The 19,490-nt window shown below is 39.8% G+C and overlaps 3 protein-coding genes across 8 annotated transcripts; all 3 read left to right on the top strand.

Moving 5' to 3' along the window:
- Positions 1–40: 40 nt before the first annotated feature.
- LOC128428899 (4-galactosyl-N-acetylglucosaminide 3-alpha-L-fucosyltransferase 9-like) lies at positions 41–2,588 on the top strand. Of its 2 annotated transcripts, none has more exons than XM_053415172.1 (2): positions 41–177; positions 976–2,588. In XM_053415172.1, the coding sequence occupies exon 2, from the start codon at positions 985–987 to the stop codon at positions 2,152–2,154; it is 1,170 nt and encodes a 389-aa protein (XP_053271147.1). In that variant the 5' UTR covers positions 41–177; positions 976–984; the 3' UTR covers positions 2,155–2,588. The 2 variants fall into 2 exon arrangements, with proteins under 2 accessions (XP_053271147.1, XP_053271148.1); XM_053415173.1 differs by lacking the exon at positions 41–177 and adding an exon at positions 695–870.
- Positions 2,589–4,381: 1,793 nt separating this feature from the next.
- On the top strand, positions 4,382–13,479 carry LOC128428896 (4-galactosyl-N-acetylglucosaminide 3-alpha-L-fucosyltransferase 9). 4 transcript variants are annotated; one of them, XM_053415167.1, is made up of 3 exons: positions 5,156–5,709; positions 9,986–10,973; positions 11,653–13,479. In XM_053415167.1, the coding sequence occupies exon 3, from the start codon at positions 11,662–11,664 to the stop codon at positions 12,829–12,831; it is 1,170 nt and encodes a 389-aa protein (XP_053271142.1). In that variant the 5' UTR covers positions 5,156–5,709; positions 9,986–10,973; positions 11,653–11,661; the 3' UTR covers positions 12,832–13,479. The 4 variants fall into 4 exon arrangements, with proteins under 4 accessions (XP_053271141.1, XP_053271142.1, XP_053271143.1 ...); XM_053415168.1 differs by having other exon boundaries at positions 5,156–5,419; XM_053415166.1 differs by lacking the exons at positions 5,156–5,709; positions 9,986–10,973 and adding an exon at positions 4,382–4,525.
- Positions 13,480–15,748: 2,269 nt separating this feature from the next.
- Positions 15,749–19,107, top strand: LOC128428941 (4-galactosyl-N-acetylglucosaminide 3-alpha-L-fucosyltransferase 9). 2 transcript variants are annotated; one of them, XM_053415207.1, is made up of 2 exons: positions 15,749–15,924; positions 17,500–19,107. In XM_053415207.1, exon 2 carries the CDS (start codon positions 17,509–17,511, stop codon positions 18,676–18,678), a length of 1,170 nt encoding a protein of 389 aa, XP_053271182.1. In that variant the 5' UTR covers positions 15,749–15,924; positions 17,500–17,508; the 3' UTR covers positions 18,679–19,107. The 2 variants fall into 2 exon arrangements, with proteins under 2 accessions (XP_053271182.1, XP_053271183.1); XM_053415208.1 differs by lacking the exon at positions 15,749–15,924 and adding an exon at positions 16,618–16,818.
- The last annotated feature ends 383 nt before the right edge of the window (positions 19,108–19,490 follow it).

Raw genomic sequence — 19,490 nt, forward strand, 5'->3', positions numbered from 1 at the left:
ACATTTACCTTTCGCCGGAGTCCAGTTACAATGTTGGCACTGCCATAAAAACATAAACAGAGTCTATTGTCTACAATAAGGTCACCATACTCAAATGACTGTTGTCAGAGTGACGTGCCAGATAGGCAAATAAAACCGAGTGACATTTTCTATCTACCTGTGCTTTTCTACACCAAGGTGAGACTGTTTCTTTGTGCTCTAGCTTTACCTTAATGGAGTCTCCATACAATTACCTTGGTATCATTTTGAATATTAATAGTACACAGCAGATTGTATTGTGCCCAGGAGTTATTTTAAGTTTGTGATTGAGAACATACAGAGGATAAATCGAGTCTGTTCATACTGTGTATTTCTGTTTTATAGAAATGAAAATCAGAATGGCATTTTCCCATTTTGCTTTTGGTTTAAAATGTAATTTTAGTTCAATGTTAGACTGAAAAAAGTACTTGAAACGTTTTAAAACATTTCTGACAGCAGTATAAATTGTTAGGCTCATTAATGCATTTTTCTAGTTATTAGTTATTCCTATTATAGTTCAGTCATTTGTGTTTGATGCATTTGAAAACACACACGATCTTTGTCCTCTGCTGTACCTATAGACATGAGCCAGTAATGAAGGTCATGGCTGTAAAAGTGTAAGGTGCTTCATCTTACTCATGAAGGCACACACCTTGTCACTTTCCTCAAAGAAAAGAACAACTCTTTATTAGATGCTGCGCTTTTATTCTTAGTTTGTTGGAAATCTGGCTTTTGCACAACAAATGTTGAGGCTTAAAGATTTCAGGAGTCAAAATGTGTAATTAAGAGAAGTTCGATACAGACGAAAAGAGAAATAAAATAATAGTCAAAAGAATTGAGCTGAAGCAGAAGGTAAGACTGGGGGAGAGTGACGGACGCAGAAGCTGGTGTGATTTGGAAAAGCAATATGTTTAATATTACAAAACTTAAATAAAACACAACCTTTTTTCTCTCCAGAGCTGAGCCATGTCCCTCTCAAGCTGCCAGATGACTCGTCAGAGGCAAATTACCTCCGGCTGCTTACTGTTGGTGTGTTTCCTGGTCATTTCTTTTACATACTACAAGCCGGAAATCGAGTTCCCGGATTTTCGTGATTATCTGAAGAGAGGCAATCATTCTTGTGAGTGCCCTGTGGAAGCACAGATCCAGGGCTCAAACCCAAACTCTTCCTCGGAGCAGCACGTGGAAGCACCTACTGATGGTCCCAAGCAGATCCAGGACGTGGAGGTGGAAGCTGAGCCTGATACTCTTCTCTTGATTTGGACGTGGCCATTTGGCTACAAATTCGATCTCACCTGCGATATGTTCAAATATAAAGGATGCCGCTTGACCGATGACAAGTCTCTTTACAAACAAGCCCACGGGGTTTTCATCCACCACAGGGACATTCATGGAAATCTGGGAAACTTGCCGAGTGAGCCACGTCCCTGGTTTCAGAAATGGGTTTGGATGAACATGGAGTCACCTACACACTGTGCAAAATTACCCGGACTTGATAACTTGTTCAACTTGACATCCTGTTATCGCTCAGATTCACATATCCCAGTGCCTTATGGGAATTTGGTGCCACAATCATCTGAGGTGGAGAGTTTCCAGCTGCCAACCAAGGACAAGTTGGTCTGTTGGATCGTGAGCAACTGGCATGACAAGCACAAAAGAGTTCAGTACTACAACGAGCTAAAAAAACACATCCAGATAGAAACTTATGGGAGGGCTTTTGGCAAAAATGTAGATGGTCAAAACTATGCAAACATATTATCTAGTTGTAAATTCTACCTCTCCTTTGAAAACTCTCAGCACAAAGATTATATCTCAGACAAGGTATTCGATCCTATGAGACTGGGAACTGTACCCGTAGTTCTTGGCCCTATAAGAGAAAACTACGAGGACCATATCCCACGAGACTCTTTCATTCATGTCGATGACTTTTCCACTCCAAAGGAGCTGGCAGAGAGGCTCCTTCACCTAGACCAGAATATGACTGAATACATGAGATTCTTTGACTGGAAAAAGAGGTATAGAATTCATCAGTCACAGTTCGGCAGAGACCATGCCTGCAAAGCTTGTCGTTACTTACAAAAAAACAGAGGATACCAGGCTAGTCATTCTCTTAAAAAGTGGTTCTGGGATCAATAGCACTAGATATAAGAGCATTGATCAAATAATCTGCTCATTTGGTTCACTGATGAGAATGGGCTCGAGGGAACTTCTTAGGTGAAGGAATCATAAAATGAACTGGATTCTACCCAGGACCCAGTATTTCTTATGAAGGTTTTCACCCCTGTCAGACTGGTTCATAGAAGGGTGAGGTCTGGACCCAAAAGGACTCATTCACTTTTGGGGCGATTTTTAATTAAGGGGGCGGATCAAGGAAAATGTCCCCTTTTGTGTTTATAAAATGTTATGTGAATATCTTCAGAAATTGTGGATATTTAAGAAAGGTGAACCGGAAGAACTGGATGCAAATGTGGATGTATACTCTCTAAATTTGAACTAATGTCAAACGGCTCCATGTTGTGGTTGTGGAATCTAAAGTAAGTTAGCGTGTAAAATACAAACTGATAAATATACTTTGTTGAATGTGTCTTTATGTGCATCTTTCACAATGAGGTGACATCCTCACATCCTTCATGACACTCTGACATTATAATCTTGCTTACGGCGGTTCTACATTTCTTAAACCTCTTTTCTAACTCTTGCCAGGCCTAAAAGAAGATCATAAATCAATAGTTTTTTTAACCACATTTTTTGGTATTTACTAATCTTTAAAGGAGAAGTAAAAAGTTTAAATCGTACTCTAAACACGATCGTAATTGTCTGTTAGTAATAAGTGCTCTTTTTTAAAACAGCATTGAACTTCAACTTCCTCACACTTGCGCTTTCAGAGTTGTGCAGTATGATATTTCAGATACATGTACATCCATTTGAATACAGATAGATTTTGAGATATTGAGCCCAGTGAGTATTTGCCAGTACAGTAGAGAGTAGAGATTTGAATATGCCCCAGTAGGAAAGATCCATCCACATAGAGTATAACAACAATAATGAGGACTGAATGTCATCTAGTGACCTCTTTTTGAGGGTCCTGGTGTTGTGGGGGCTTACTGGGACAAAGACAGGGAAATAAGAAGTAGTAGTGGTAGTAATAATAGTTGGGTGGTAGTAGAATAGTTCCTCCAATTGTTTCACAAAGCAGACTTTAGAAGCGCAACATATATTGCTTATACTAGAGACTCTGGTCCCATCTAGTGGCCGTTCTAACACTTCACAGTATAGTAAAAGTATTAATATCGTGAAAATAAGTACTATAAATGAAAAATAAATATAATTTAAAATAAATTATGGCTGAATTTCATTTAGCTACTTCAGTTTCAGGGTCCTGCTGTTCTTGCAATGTAACTTGCACACAGTCATGGCTTACTAATAAAGAATTAGTAGAATTAGCAGTATTGCTAGTACAGCTATATACATATATGCATTACATCCACATTGAAAGCCATGCCATAATTTAGCTCCCCCTGAATCTAGCTGAAATATGACCTCTACTAGTGAGGAACCTATAATAGGACAAAGATGTAACAGACACCTCCCATTGCACTTCAAAATCACAAGGTTCACTATCAAACTTATCACAAACTTCATGATCAGACTCATTTATGTACAGATGGTTTCAAAGCATACATTTTAGCCTCAGGTTTAAATTCAACCAGAAACCGGCTCAGGTTGTATTTATTCCTACATTTTCTTTCATTCTAGTTATTCTGAAAAGGATCTATATTTTTGAACAACATGTTTTTCTAAGTGGATGACTCTCTACTGTATTTAGCATAAGTAAAAATGAATTGCTAAGGAAGTGAAATACAGGTCAAATTACCTCAAACAGTTTCTGCATGTTTTTTTCCTTCTGTCCTTTGTGGAGTCTCAGACATATTAACTTTCATTCAGGTATTAAATGGAGCGATGCGGCCGAGCTAGTTCAGGCAGCCAACTCGAGCTGCGCTGCTACATGTGAAACACCTCACTCCCAACTACCATCTAATACACACCCACCTAATCAGGTTTTCTTTTTAAGCAGAGAGATATATCCCATCACCCCCTTTGCTCCCACTGCTTCTGCAGTATTGTTTCCAGTTGTTTCAGCCCCTCTACCACCCCAGCATCCACCTGTAGGCTCTGACGGTGTGTGTGTGTGTGTATGTGAGGGGGTACAAATATTTGCTCATCACTCTCATCATGTTCGTGTAATCATAAGTGGGAATGATTAAGTTGGAGGCTAGATGCCAAATATTAAACCTGTTTTATTGCTGCAGTAAATGTTTGACAGTGAGTTGACCAACTCAATTCTTGTTATTTCCTTTCCACATTCACATATGATCGCTGTTCTTGGACGGTGCAGGAAAGCACCAGCTTGTCGAGAATCAAAGGACATTTTAGACTCTGCGTTTATATTTCAGACAAATGTTGAGCAATATTACATTTTATAAGAAACCTTTTTTTCGACTTCAAGGTGAGATTGTTGCTCTCTTCCTCTTATTCAATGGATCCTAGTGGTGGTTACAGTAGAGTCTGTAAATTGTGCTTAACAAATTGTACGTTAGTAGGTACATTTCCTTGTTGAATTCTAATAAATTTTGAGATTTTTACAAGAATTTCCATTTTTGCTTTTGAAGCTTATTCGGTAACACATTTTTATTACATTTTCAAATATTAGCTCCTGCAACAAAGCTCCTGCTTCATATATTTATACAATTGCTTTTCTATCTTATACTGTTATTTTTTCAAATTAATCCAACCAATCATTCCTCTGTTTTAATCCCTTTAGATGTATGTATGGTGGGCAACACTTTCAAAAAATGCTGATGCGATTTATATTTAATCCATGTGCAGATCATTAAGGTCAGATTAGGTTTTGTGCACTTTATTGAGAAGTGTGTAAATGGGCTTTCAGTGAATGATTGCAGAAACACAGGGTAGCACTTGCAATGAAAACCAAGCCAGAACATGTGCACTTAAAAAGTAGAATATCACAGGATGAGTACTTCCCCTACGGTACAGAAAAATACTTTACAGACAATAGAGAAGTTGAGTTCTGTTAGAAGAATTGTATATAAGTTATCATGTTTGAATGTACTGCTGATGCAAAGTGTGACTGTCTGACATAGAGGTGCAGTCTGGCACCTCTGAGTTCAACAACAGGGCAACAACGCTTTGCAAGAAACCACAGACAGATGCGGTCTAGTTTTCTACTTAAACAGGAAACACGCCTGGAAAGATGTGATGATGAAGATGTTTCACTTTTCTGTATGCAAATGTAACCCCACCTTGACCTTGTAACTGAGCTTTCGAATAAATACGCTGTATATGGGAAGTACCGTCGAAATTGGCTGCAACCTACTCAAAGGTGTGGACTTCCCTTGCAAGTAAAAACGTACGAGTGTATGTGTGGTGTTTGATTCGTGAATTCTTACAACATTGATACATGTCTGGGTGAAATTCCCTCGACATTTTTGGTCCTTCGAGCCGGATGCCAACAGATCCAGATCAGGGGAGCGGATCGAGAGAGAACTGAAGACTGTGCACAGCCCTTAGGACAAAGTCCTGTGGAGTGAATTCTTCCCAGGCCAGTTCGACCTGACCTGTTCCCTGGACTGGATTGACGGCATCCGAACAAAAAGAAGACGAATCAAACAGGTACGACATGACACAATTGTAAAGACGAGGTTTGAGTCCTGCGTCAAAGACAGGGTTAGAGTCCCGTGTCAAAGACGGAGTTGAAGTCTCGCGTCAAAGACGGGGTTCGAGTCCCGCGTCTCAGAAAAAAAACAATAAAAATAATAAAAAAAACAGAAATAAAAATATCTAAACGTATTTGCAACACGTTTAGATATATGGTTGTGGGGAGTGAATGTGTGAATGAATGGTCTGACAGTAAAGAGTCTAAAACACACGACAGGACTTCTGGTATTAAACCCCAAGAGAGAGACCGGACTGCACCCTAAGTGTGGCCTAGAAGCTTGTTTCTCTGGAAGTGTTGTGTGGCCCGGAGAGGAATTCTCTGTTACTGAAAGATAACTTGTAAACTTAAGACAATGGGAAATTGTTGCACAAAGCCCGGACCCCTAGAGGGGGACGCAAAATATATGAAGACGTATGAACCTCAAAGTATTAAATACCTGGGGAAATGAAAAAAAAACAAAAAAAAAAAAACAATTTGACTTTAAAGGAAAATTAGATGTTAACGAATGTACTAAATTGGTACGTCGTTTACAATTAAAAGGCTGTATTAAAAACAAAAAAGAGCCCCAAATTGGATGAGAATCCAGGGTAATTGGACTCCGATGGCACCAGCAGTGGGTGCAGCTCGTCCGCTCCCACTGGCAGCTGACTCCCCAGCACTGCAACAGGCTGTGGAAGGTGTCATAGCTAGAGCAACACAAACGTTCACTCGACGCGCTGATTATGGACTAATTGGTCAGACAAAACAAAAAGATGATGAATTAGTCACAGATTTCAGACCAAGATTCGAAAAAGTTTTCAGAGAGAATAGTGGACTACCCGTGACCGACGATGACGAGGGGCCGTACAGACAACAATTAAAAAACGCTCTAGTGGGAGCAGTACACCCAGGGATAAAAGACTGGGTGTTAAAAAATTATGTCGGCCTCTCTACGGGTACTCTGGCTGAATGCATGAGCTGGCTGATTCACGCAGAAAAAGTCATTAAAAACAAGAAAAAAGGAAAGCAAATTGCAACTGAAGCATTTTGGCAGGGTGATTATGAGGAAGACAGTAATGTGTTTTTCTCTGGGGTTGGTCAAAGAGGTCGGACCAGGGGACGAGGAAGAGGAGTTTACGGAGGAAGAGGCAAGTTTAGAGGGAGAGGAAGAGAGCAGCAGCAGAGACAAACTGATAGATGTTGGGTCTGTGGAGACACAGACCACTGGGCTCGGAATTGCCCAAATAATAATGAAAAGCAATGACTAGGCAAAGCAGCAGAACAGAAAAGGGGAAGTGAAGAGGAGGAAAGTGAAGAGATATTGCTTGATTTGACTGAGACGTTTCTGTTTAATTCCAGCAGACCTGAAGTAACGCTGTGGGTGGAAAACGCCCCAGTGGTTTTCATAGCAGATTCAGGAGCCTGCAGGACAGTTATAAATACACCGTTAGAAAGCAGATACATGTCAGACGAACATGTCAGAGTAAGATCAGCAAATGGACAGATTGAGAGGAAAGTGTTGACCAAATATTTGATGATAGAAGATCCAGAAACGGGAAAACAAGCCAAAGCATCTCTAGTAGTTGCAAGCAACTGCCCGTTTAATCTTCTGGGACGTGATGTGATGGTGCAACTGGGAATCGGGATATTACCAAACAACAAGGGGGGAATGTCTGTAAAACGGGTGGGGGAGGGAGAATCTTCCTTATTCGTTTATCAAGAACAACAGGTTCCCACGTATTACTGGTCACTCGATTTCTCCTCAAAAGACCCTAGCCGTGTGACTGAAAGTTTAGTTGACAAAGCTAGACAACATTGTGGAAAAGATAACTCACAGATGCCTGCAGAAGATCTGCATGTCACCATACGCTACAGACAACAGCCTGGGCCTGATGACACTTATGATAAAGCATTCCATAAGCTCCTACCCCAGAAAGTGACTCTTAATTACATGTATTTTACAGAAGACACCGCGTTCTGTACAGTGGTATTGACTAAAGAGGCAAAAGCACTCTTAGGGTACGGCCAAACCGCTCACGTGTCACTTCAGAAGCCGCAAAAGAAAAAATGGAAAGACTTAAATTATGAAGCCAGAATGGTGCAGAGAAACGATGAGTCTGACTGGACGCAGGAAGGAGACGTGCAAATAAATCCACATAGTGCTTACAAGAGGGTGTCACTGCACTGGGTTGCAAGAACCACGCCACAGACACACCTAACAGATAGCACAGACACATGAACCATGCTGTTAACAGAGGAGGAAGAGAAAGAGTTAAAAGAGATACCAAAATGCCTGTGGACAACTGGATCCACAGATGTGGGTGCATTAACAGATTGTCCACCAGTTCAAATTAGACCAAAAGGAGAATATCGACCGCGCATAAAACAATATGCTCTAAAACAAGATGCAATTGACGGAATCCGCCCTGTAATAAGAGAATATTTAAAAGCAGGAGTTTTGATACCCTGTCCAGAGTCACCGTGTAATACTCCGATTTTTCCAGTCAAAAAGGCAGCACCATCCACAAAATGGAGGATGGTACAAGATTTAAAAGCAGTAAATGCTGCAGTGATACAAAGAGCGCCCAATGTCCCTGATCCACACACACTGCTAAACAGCATGTGACCACAAGCTAAAGTATTCTCAGTGATAGACCTAAGTAATGCATTTTTCTCTATTCCCCTACATGAAGATAGTAGGTTTTGGTTTGCATTTACGTTTGATGGGAAAAGATATACTTACACTAGGTTGCCTCAAGGGTATGCAGAAAGCCCTACAATCTTTGCAGCTGCCATTAGTAACTGTTTAGCTAAATTTGATCCACCAGCAGGAAGTCAAATATTATCTTATGTAGACGATATTCTAGTTACCTCCAAAACAAGAGAGCAATGTCTACAGGACACAACAGCCCTGCTAACACATTTGGCAAAAACAGGAAATAAAGTCAGCAAAGACAAACTACAGTTTTGCAAAACCGAGGTCAAATATCTAGGTCACATGTTAACGGCAGAAGGCAGAAAGATTAGTGAAGATAGGAAATCGACCATCTTGGCTGCACCCAAACCTAAAAACAAAAAACAGATGATGTCCTTTTTAGGACTCACTAACTATTGCAGGTCGTGGGTGTGTAACTATGCAGAGATAACCGCACCTCTGCAAAAGTTGATGTATGAGACGCCACTGCGCATGAGTGACACCCTTGAGTGGAACGAGGAAGCTGAATTTGCATTTTGCAACCTGAAGCAGACACTCGCTGGAAGTGCTGTACTGGCACTTCCTGATTATGATAAACCATTCTCACAAACAGTGGATTGCAGGGGAGGGTTCATGACATCTGTATTAACTCAGATGCACGACATTAAAAACAGGGCTGGCTGAAAAAAGGAGCCAAACTTGTAGATGATATCTACACATGACCTGAAGGAAAACCTATCCTTCCAAAATCATTATACAAATGGGCTGCTATATTGAGCCATGGGCCTTGCCATGTCTCAACAGGGGGAATGGTGAGCCTAGTAAACAAACAGTATACAACCTATGGTTATAATCTCTATTCTAAAAATTTTTGTGCAGCTTGTATTACATGTGCGAGACATAATCCACAGGGAAACATAAGACCAAGACGAGGGGCTTTTCCCACTCCACCGTATCCGTTTCATACCATCCACATGGACTTCATTGAGTTAAGCACTTGCCAACAATACAAATATTGTTTAGTGATAATAGATGCTTTTTCCAAATGGGTTGAAATCATACCTACCAAACATCCAGATGCAATCACAGTAGCAAAAGCATTATGCAAACGCATCATACCCACGTTTGGTATTCCACAAATCATCAGAAGTGACAATGGAACTCATTTTGTAAACGATGTAGTAAAAAAGATGTCGACATGTTTGAAAATGGACTTAAAACACCATTGTAGTTATCATCCTCAAAGTGCTGGACTAGTGGAGCGCAATAATGGCACCATAAAAAGTAAACTAAGAAAATGTGTGGAAGAGACAGGAAGACCGTGGGTGGAGTGCCTCGACTTAGTAACGTTAAGCATGCACATTATACCTACAGCAAACAACTCGCTAACACCGTTTGAAATATTGTATGGACGCCCATATTACATACCTAATTTCACATTGGAAACAGCTGTACCAAATGAAGAACAAACGCTTGCTGACTATATGAAAGCCACCCTGCTCATGAGAGAAGTGAAAATTGCAAATGATCTGCCAAACGATCCTTTTTCTTTGCAGGTTCCAAAAGTGACCGTGGGAGATTTCGTGTTCATCAAGGCGATAAAAAGGAAGCACTGGAACAGCCCACGTGGGAGGGACCGCATCAAGTACTACTCACAACACCCACTGCAGTAAAGATCGCTGAGAGAGGAACCTGGATACATCTCTCCCACTGCAAAAAAGCGACACAGGGGACCGGTGACGCCATTGGTTAGGAGGGGAAGCCTGACTTCAAAGGGGGGTTATCAAATAGTGGTAACTCGTCTCAACGTCAGTGAAGTAACCAACATATCCTCTAACTGTTAGGGCACTCGCTGGAAACCTGGTTCGTATACAAGAAATGAAGGTGTTATGAAAATGATGGTCACGCAGAAAACTTGCAAAAGAGATGCTATGACTTGACAAAGAGGATTTGACATTCATTAATGATAAACAGGAGGGAAATGTTAGAAGAATTGTATGTAAGTTATCATGTTTGAATGTACTGCTGATGCAAAGTGTGACTGTCTGACATAGAGGTGCAGTCTGGCACCTCTGAGTTCAACAACAGGGCAACAACGCTTTGCAAGAAACCACAGACAGATGCGGTCTAGTTTTCTACTTAAACAGGAAACACGCCTGGAAAGATGTGATGATGAAGATGTTTCACTTTTCTGTATGCAAATGTAACCCCACCTTGACCTTGTAACTGAGCTTTCGAATAAATACGCTGTATATGGAAAGTACCGTCGAAGTTGGCTGCAACCTACTCAAAGGTGCGGACTTCCCTTGCAAGTAAAAACGTACGAGTGTATGTGTGGTGTTGATTCGTGAATTCTTACAACATTGATACATGTCTGGATGAAATTCCCTCGACAAGTTCATGGAGGAACTGGAGTAAAAGCATAAACAGGTTTTTGTGTACTATCATGTTACCGGACTCAAATGAGTGTTGGCAGAGTGACGTGTCAGATAGACAAATAAAACCGAGTGACATTTTCTATCTACCTGTGCTTTCTACTCAAAGGTCAGACCGTTTCTTCGTGCTCTAGCTTTACCTTTATTGAGTCTCCGTACAATTATCTCAGTATCATTTTCAATAATAATAGTACAGAGCAGCTTGTATTATGCCCAGGAGTTGTTTTAAGTTTGTAAATTCTGCTGAACAAAGCTATGATTGAGAACAAACAGAGGATAAATCGAGTCTGTTCATATTGTATGTTCAGTCGTTTTATTGAACTGAAAGACAGAAAAAAGCATTTTCCCATTTTGCTTTTGGTTTAAAATGTAATTTGAGTTCAATGTTAGACTTAAAAAGCAATTTAAATGTTTTAAACATGTTTGACACGGTCATGGCTGTAAAAGTGTAAGGTGCTTCATCTTACTCATGAAGGCACACACCTTGTCACTTTCCTCAAAGAAATGAACAACTCTTTATTAGATGCTGCGCTTTTATTCTTAGTTTGTTGGAAATCTGGCTTTTGCACAACAAATGTTGAGGCTTAAAGATTTCAGGAGTCAAAATGTGTAATTAAGAGAGGTTCGATACAGACGAAAAGAGAAATAAAATAATAGTCAAAAGAATTGAGCTGAAGCAGAAGGTAAGACTGGGGGAGAGTGACGGACGCAGAAGCTGGTGTGATTTGGAAAAGCAATATGTTTAATATTACAAAACTTAAATAACACACAACCTTTTTTCTCTCCAGAGCTGAGCCATGTCCCTCTCAAGCTGCCAGATGACTCGTCAGAGGCAAATTGCCTCCGGCTGCTTCCTGTTGGTGTGTTTCCTGGTCATTTTTTTTACATACTACAAGCCGGAAATCGAGTTCCCGGATTTTCGTGATTATCTGAAGAGAGGCAATCATTCTTGTGAGTGCCCTGTGGAAGCACAGATCCAGGGCTCAAACCCAAACTCTTCCTCGGAGCAGCACGTGGAAGCACCTACTGATGGTCCCAAGCAGATCCAGGACGTGGAGGTGGAAGCTGAGCCTGATACTCTTCTCTTGATTTGGACGTGGCCATTTGGCTACAAATTTGATCTCACCTGCGATATGTTCAAATATAAAGGATGCCGCTTGACCGATGACAAGTCTCTTTACAAACAAGCCCACGGGGTTTTCATCCACCACAGGGACATTCATGGAAATCTGGGAAACTTGCCGAGTGAGCCACGTCCCTGGTTTCAGAAATGGGTTTGGATGGACATGGAGTCACCTACAGACTGTGCAAAATTACCCGGACTTGATAACTTGTTCAACTTGACATCCTGTTATCGCTCAGATTCACATATCCCAGTGCCTTATGGGAATTTGGTGCCACAAACATCTGAGGTGGAGAGTTTCCAGCTGCCAACCAAGGACAAGTTGGTCTGTTGGATCGTGAGCAACTGGCATGACGAGCACAAAAGAGTTCAGTACTACAACGAGCTGAAAAAACACATCCAGATAGAAACTTATGGGAGGGCTTTTGGCAAAAATGTAGATGGTCAAAACTATGCAAACATATTATCTAGTTGTAAATTCTACCTCTCCTTTGAAAACTCTCAGCACAAAGATTATATCACAGAGAAGGTATTCAATCCTATGAAACTGGGAACTGTACCCGTAGTTCTTGGCACTTCAAGAGAAAACTATGAGGACCATATCCCACGAGACTCTTTCATTCATGTCGATGACTTTTCCACTCCAAAGGAGCTGGTAGAGAGGCTACTTCACCTAGACCAGAATATGACTGAATACATGAGATTCTTTGACTGGAAAAATAGGTATAGAATTCATCAGGCACAGTTCGGCAGAGACCATGCCTGCAAAGCTTGTCGTTACTTACAAGAAAACAGAGGATACCAGGCTAGTCATTCTCTTACCAAGTGGTTCTGGGATCAATAGCACTAAATATAAGAGCATTGATCAAATTATCTTTTCATTTGGTTCACTGATGAGACTGGGCTTGAGGGAACTTCTTTGGTGAAGGAATCATAATATGAACTGGATTTTACCCAGGACCCAGTATTTCTTATGAAGGTCAGACTGGTTCGTAGAAGGGTGAGGTCTGGACCCAAAAGGACTCATTCACTTTTGGGGCGATTTTTAATTAAGGGGGCGGATCAAGGAAAATGTCCCCTTTTGTGTTTATAAAATGTTATGTGAATATCTTCAGAAATTGTGGATATTTAAGAAAGGTGAACCGGAAGAACTGGATGCAAATGTGGATGTATACTCTCTAAATTTGAACTAATGTCAAACGGCTCCATGTTGTGGTTGTGGAATCTAAAGTAAGTTAGCGTGTAAAATACAAACTGATAAATATACTTTGTTGAATGTGTCTTTATGTGCATCTTTCACAATGAGGTGACATCCTCACATCCTTCATGACACTCTGACATTATAATCTTGCTTACGGCGGTTCTACATTTCTTAAACCTCTTTTCTAACTCTTGCCAGGCCTAAAAAGAAGATCATAAATCAATAGTTTTTTTAACCACATTTTTTGGTATTTACTAATCTTTAAAGGAGAAGTAAAAAGTTTAAATCGTACTCTAAACACGATCGTAATTGTCTGTTAGTAATAAGTGCTCTTTTTTAAAACAGCATTGAACTTCAACTTCCTCACACTTGCGCTTTCAGAGTTGTGCAGTATGATATTTCAGATACATGTACATCCATTTGAATACAGATAGATTTTGAGATATTGAGCCCATTGAGTATTTGCCAGTACAGTAGAGAGTAGAGATTTGAATATGCCCCAGTAGGAAAGATCCATCCACATAAAGTATAACAACAATAATGAGGACTGAATGTCATCTAGTGACCTCATTTTGAGGGTCCTGGTGTTGTGGGGGCTTACTGGGACAAAGACAGGGAAATAAGAAGTAGTAGTGGTAGTAATAATAGTTGGGTGGTAGTAGAATAGTTCCTCCAATTGTTTCACAAAGCAGACTTTAGAAGCACAACATATATTGCTTATACTAGAGACTCTGTTCCCATCTAGTGGCCGTTTTAACACTTCACAGTATAGTAAAAGTATTAATATCGTGAAAATAAGTACTATAAATGAAAAATAAATATAATTTAAAATAAAAAATGGCTGAATTTCATTTAGCTACGTCAGTTTCAGGGTCCTGCAGTTCTAGCAATGTAACTGGCACACAGTCATGGCTTACTAATAAAGAATTATTAGAATTAGCAGTATTGCTAGTACAGCTATATACATATATGCATTACATCCACATTGAAAGCCATGCCATAATTTAGCTCCCCCTGAATCTAGCTGAAATATGACCTCTACTAGTGAGGAACCTATAATAGGACAAAGATGTAACAGACACCTCCCATTGAACTTCAAAATCACAAGGTTCACTATCAAACTTATCACAAACTTCATGATCAGACTCATTTATGTACAGATGGTTTCAAAGCATACATTTTAGCCTCAGGTTTAAATTCAACCAGAAACCGGCTCAGGTTGTATTTATTCCTACATTTTCTTTCATTCTAGTTATTCTGAAAAGGATCTATATTTTTGAACAACATGTTTTTCTAAGTGGATGACTCTCTACTGTATTTAGCATAAGTAAAAATGAATTGCTAAGGAAGTGAAATACAGGTCAAATTACCTCAAACAGTTTCTGCATGTTTTTTTCCTTCTGTCCTTTGTGGAGTCTCAGACATATTAACTTTCATTCAGGTATTAAATGGAGCGATGCGGCCGAGCTAGTTCAGGCAGCCAACTCGAGCTGCGCTGCTCCAACCATGTGAAACACCTCACTCCCAACTACCATCTTATACACACCCACCTTATCAGGTTTTCTTTTTAAGCAGAGAGATATATCCCATCATCCCCTTTGCTCCCACTGCTTCTGCAGTATTGCTTCCAGTTGTTTCAGCCCCTCTACAACCCCAGCATCCACCTGTAGGCTCTGACGGTGTGTGTGTGTGTGTGTGTGTGTGTGTGTGAGGGGGGGTACAAATCAAATCAAATCAAATCAAAGTTTATTGTCACATGCACCAATGACAGCGTCATCGGAGCAGTGAAATTCTTATGACATGGCAGGCAAACATCTACGCAGTAGGCGACTTTACAAAATGAACAAAAATAACATACTATGTAACATAACATATAACATAACATTGTAACATATAACATATAACACAGTCAAGTGAATATTAAATTAAGTAATATGAATATATGTACAACATATAACATAGTCAAAGTCAAAGTTAAATGAAGGAGCAGTTTACAGGGTGAAGGAGTGGGGAATATTAAATAAAATAACATGAATATATGTATAACATATAACATAGTCAAATAAATTTAAATGAAGCAACAGTTTTCAGGGTGAAGAAGTGGGGAATATTAAATAAGATAAGTATATGTGAAGTAAGTGTATTTGTATGATTCGGGGAGATGAATGTACATGGTGACTGTTCAGAGGATAGAAAAAAACAACATGCTATCTAACATAACATATAACATCACATCGTAACATGTAACGTAGTCAAGTGAAGCAGTAGTTTACAGGGTGAATGGAATATTAAATTAAATAATATGAATATGAATAAATGTATACATATAACATAGTCAAGTCAAAGTCAAAGTCAAATGAAGCAGCAGTTTACAGGGTGAAGGAGTGGGTAATATTAAATTAAATTAAATAATATGCATATATGCATATAGATTTTACAAATATTTGCTCATAACTCCCATCATGTTCGTGTAATCATAAGTGGGAGTGACTAAGTTGGAGACTAGATGCAAAACATTACACCTGTTCTGATGCTGCAAAACTTGTTTGACAGGGAGTTGTCTGACTGGTTAATTTGTATTTCCTTTCCACATTCACATATGATCGCTGTTCTTGGACGGTGCAGGAAAGCACCAGCTTGTCGAGAATCAAAGGACATTTTAGACTCTGCGTTTATATTTCAGACAAATGTTGAGCAATATTACATTTTATAAGAAACCTTTTTTTCGACTTCAAGGTGAGATTGTTGCTCTCTTCCTCTTATTCAATGGATCCTAGTGGTGGTTACAGAAGAGTCTGTAAATTGTGCTTAACAAATTGTACGTTAGTAGGTACATTTCCTTGTTGAATTCTAATACATTTTGAGATGTTTACAAGAATTTCCATTTGTACTTTTGAAGCTTATTCGGTAACACATTTTTATTACATTTTCAAATATTAGCTCCTGCAACAAAGCTCCTGCTTCATATATTTATACAATTGCTTTTCTATTCTATACTGTTATTTTTTCAAATGAATCTAACCAATCATTCCTCTGTTTTAATCCATTTAGATGTATGTATGGTGGGCAACACTTTCAAAAAATGCTGATGCGATTTATATTTAATCCATGTGCAGATCATTAAGGTCAGATTAGGTTTTGTGCACTTTATTGAGAAGTGTGTAAATGGGCTTTCAGTGAATGATTGCAGAAACACAGGGTAGCACTTGCAATGAAAACCAAGCCAGAACATGTGCACTTAAAAAGTAGAATATCACAGGATGAGTACTTCCCCTACGGCCCAACAATCTCTGTATGACACCACATTAAAATTTTTATTCGGTACAGAAAAATACTTTACAGACAATAGAGGAGTTGAGTTCATGGAGGAACTGTACAATCCTCAGAACCTGTTCAACCTGTCCACCTTCGGCACTAAGGAAAGACATAACCTGGCATCCACACTTTTCCGAAAACATCTACCTTGGGCCTGAGTCCAGTTACAATTGTTTAAACTGGAGTAAAAGCATAAACAGGTTTTTTGTGTACTATCATGTGACCGTAGTCAAATGAGTGTTGGCAGAGTGACGTGCCAGATAGACAAATAAAACCGAGCGACATTTTCTATCTACCTGTGCTTTCTACTCAAAGGTGAGACCGTTTCTTCGTGCTCTAGCTTTACCTTTATTGAGTCTCCGTACAATTATCTCAGTATCATTTTCAATAATAATAGTACAGAGCAGCTTGTATTATGCCCAGGAGTTGTTTTAAGTTTGTAAATTCTGCTGAACAAAGCTATGATTGAGAACAAACAGAGGATAAATCGAGTCTGTTCATACTGTATGTTCAGTCGTTTTATTGAACTGAAAGACAGAAAAAAGCATTTTCCCATTTTGCTTTTGGTTTAAAATGTAATTTGAGTTCAATGTTAGACTTAAAAAGCACATTAAATGTTTTAAACATGTTTGACACGGTCATGGCTGTAAAAGTGTAAGGTGCTTCATCTTACTCATGAAGGCACACACCTTGTCCCTTTCCTCAAAGAAATGAACAACTCTTTATTAGATGCTGCGCTTTTATTCTTAGTTTGTTGAAAATCTGGCTTTTGTGCAACAAATGTTGAAGCTTAAAGATTTCAGGAGTCAAAATGTGTAATTAAGAGAAGTTTGATACAGAGGAAAAGCGAACTAAAAAAAATAGTCAAAAGAATTGAGCTGAAGCAGGAGGTAAGACTGGGGGAGAGTGACAGACGCAGAGGCTGGTGTGAGTTGGAAAAGCGATAGGTTTAATATTACAAAACTTAAATAAAACACAACCTTTTTTTCTCTCCAGAGGTGAGCCATGTCCCTCTCAAGCTGCCAGATGACTCGTCAGAGGCAAATTGCCTCCGGCTGCTTCCTGTTGGTGTGTTTCCTGGTAATTTTTTTTACATACTACAAGCCAGATATCGAGTTCCCGGATTTTCGTGATTATCTGAAGAGAGGCAATCATTCTTGTGAGTGCCCTGTGGAAGCACAGATCCAGGGCTCAAACCCAAACTCTTCCTCGGAGCAGCACGTGGAAGCACCTACTGATGGTCCCAAGCAGATCCAGGACGTGGAGGTGGACGCTGAGCCTGATACTCTTCTCTTGATTTGGACGTGGCCATTTGGGTCCAAATTCGATCTCAACTGCGATATGTTCAAATATAAAGGATGCCGCTTGACCGATGACAAGTCTCTTTACCAACAAGCCCACGGGGTTTTCATTCACCACAGGGACATTCATGGAAATATGGGAAACTTGCCGAGTGAGCCACGTCCCTGGTTTCAGAAATGGGTTTGGATGGACATGGAGTCACCTACACACTGTTCAAAATTACCCGGACTTGATAACTTGTTCAACTTGACATCCTGTTATCGCTCAGATTCACATATCCCAGTGCCTTATGGGAATTTGGTGCCACAAACATCTGAGGTGGAGAGTTTCCAGCTGCCAACCAAGGACAAGTTGGTCTGTTGGATCGTGAGCAACTGGCATGACGGGCACAAAAGAGTTCAGTACTACAACGAGCTGAAAAAACACATCCAGATAGAAACTTATGGGAGGGCTTTTGGCAAAAATGTAGATGGTCAAAACTATGCAAACATATTATCTAGTTGTAAATTCTACCTCTCCTTTGAAAACTCTCAGCACAAAGATTATATCACAGAGAAGGTATTCAATCCTATGAAACTGGGAACTGTACCCGTAGTTCTTGGCACTTCAAGAGAAAACTATGAGGACCATATCCCACGAGACTCTTTCATTCATGTCGATGACTTTTCCACTCCAAAGGAGCTGGTAGAGAGGCTACTTCACCTAGACCAGAATATGACTGAATACATGAGATTCTTTGACTGGAAAAATAGGTATAGAATTCATCAGGCACAGTTCGGCAGAGAACATGCCTGCAAAGCTTGTCGTTACTTACAAGAAAACAGAGGATACCAGGCTAGTCATTCTCTTACCAAGTGGTTCTGGGATCAATAGCAATATAAGAGCATTGATCAAATTATCTTTTCATTTGGTTCACTGATGAGACTGGGCTTGAGGGAACTTCTTTGGTGAAGGAATCATAATATGAACTGGATTTTACCCAGGACCCAGTATTTCTTATGAAGGTTTTCACCCCTGTCAGACTGGTTCGTAGAAGGGTGAGGTCTGGACCCAAAAGGACTCATTCACTTTTGGGGCGATTTTTAATTAAGGGGGCGGATCAAGGAAAATGTCACCTTTTGTGTTTATAAAATGTTATGTGAATATCTTCGGAAATTGTTGATATTTAAGAAAGGTGAACCGGGAACAACTGGATGCAGATATGGATGTATACTCTAAATTTGAACTAATGTCAAACGGCTCCATGTTGTGGTGGTGGAATCTAAAGTAAGTCAGCGTGTGAAATACAAACTGATAAATATACTTTGTTGAATGTGTCTTTATGTGCATCTTTCACAACGAGGTGACATCCTCGCATCCTTCATGACACTCTGACATTATAATCTTGCTTACGGCGGTTCTACATTTCTTTCGTTCTGATTGTTTCCCTCATTAATTTTTCAACCAGTTTGGAATGCAGTGCAGCAGCATCATCAGGTTCTCTACATCATCGACAGTCTCCTTTAAACAGATTCTGATTGTTGTCTGTAAACCTCTTTCCTGTGAAATCTGTGAAAGTGTCAGAAGACACCCTCAAAATGTTAAAGAAAGAAACATAATAAATAATCCTGGTCTGCTGCTTTCTTCAGATCCATGCCAACATTTAATGGGTTCATTTTGGGAACATGTCTCATCTGTCCATTAGG

Source organism: Pleuronectes platessa, chromosome 22 (assembly GCF_947347685.1).
Source record: "Pleuronectes platessa chromosome 22, fPlePla1.1, whole genome shotgun sequence".
NCBI classification, from domain to species: Eukaryota; Metazoa; Chordata; class Actinopteri; order Pleuronectiformes; family Pleuronectidae; genus Pleuronectes; species Pleuronectes platessa.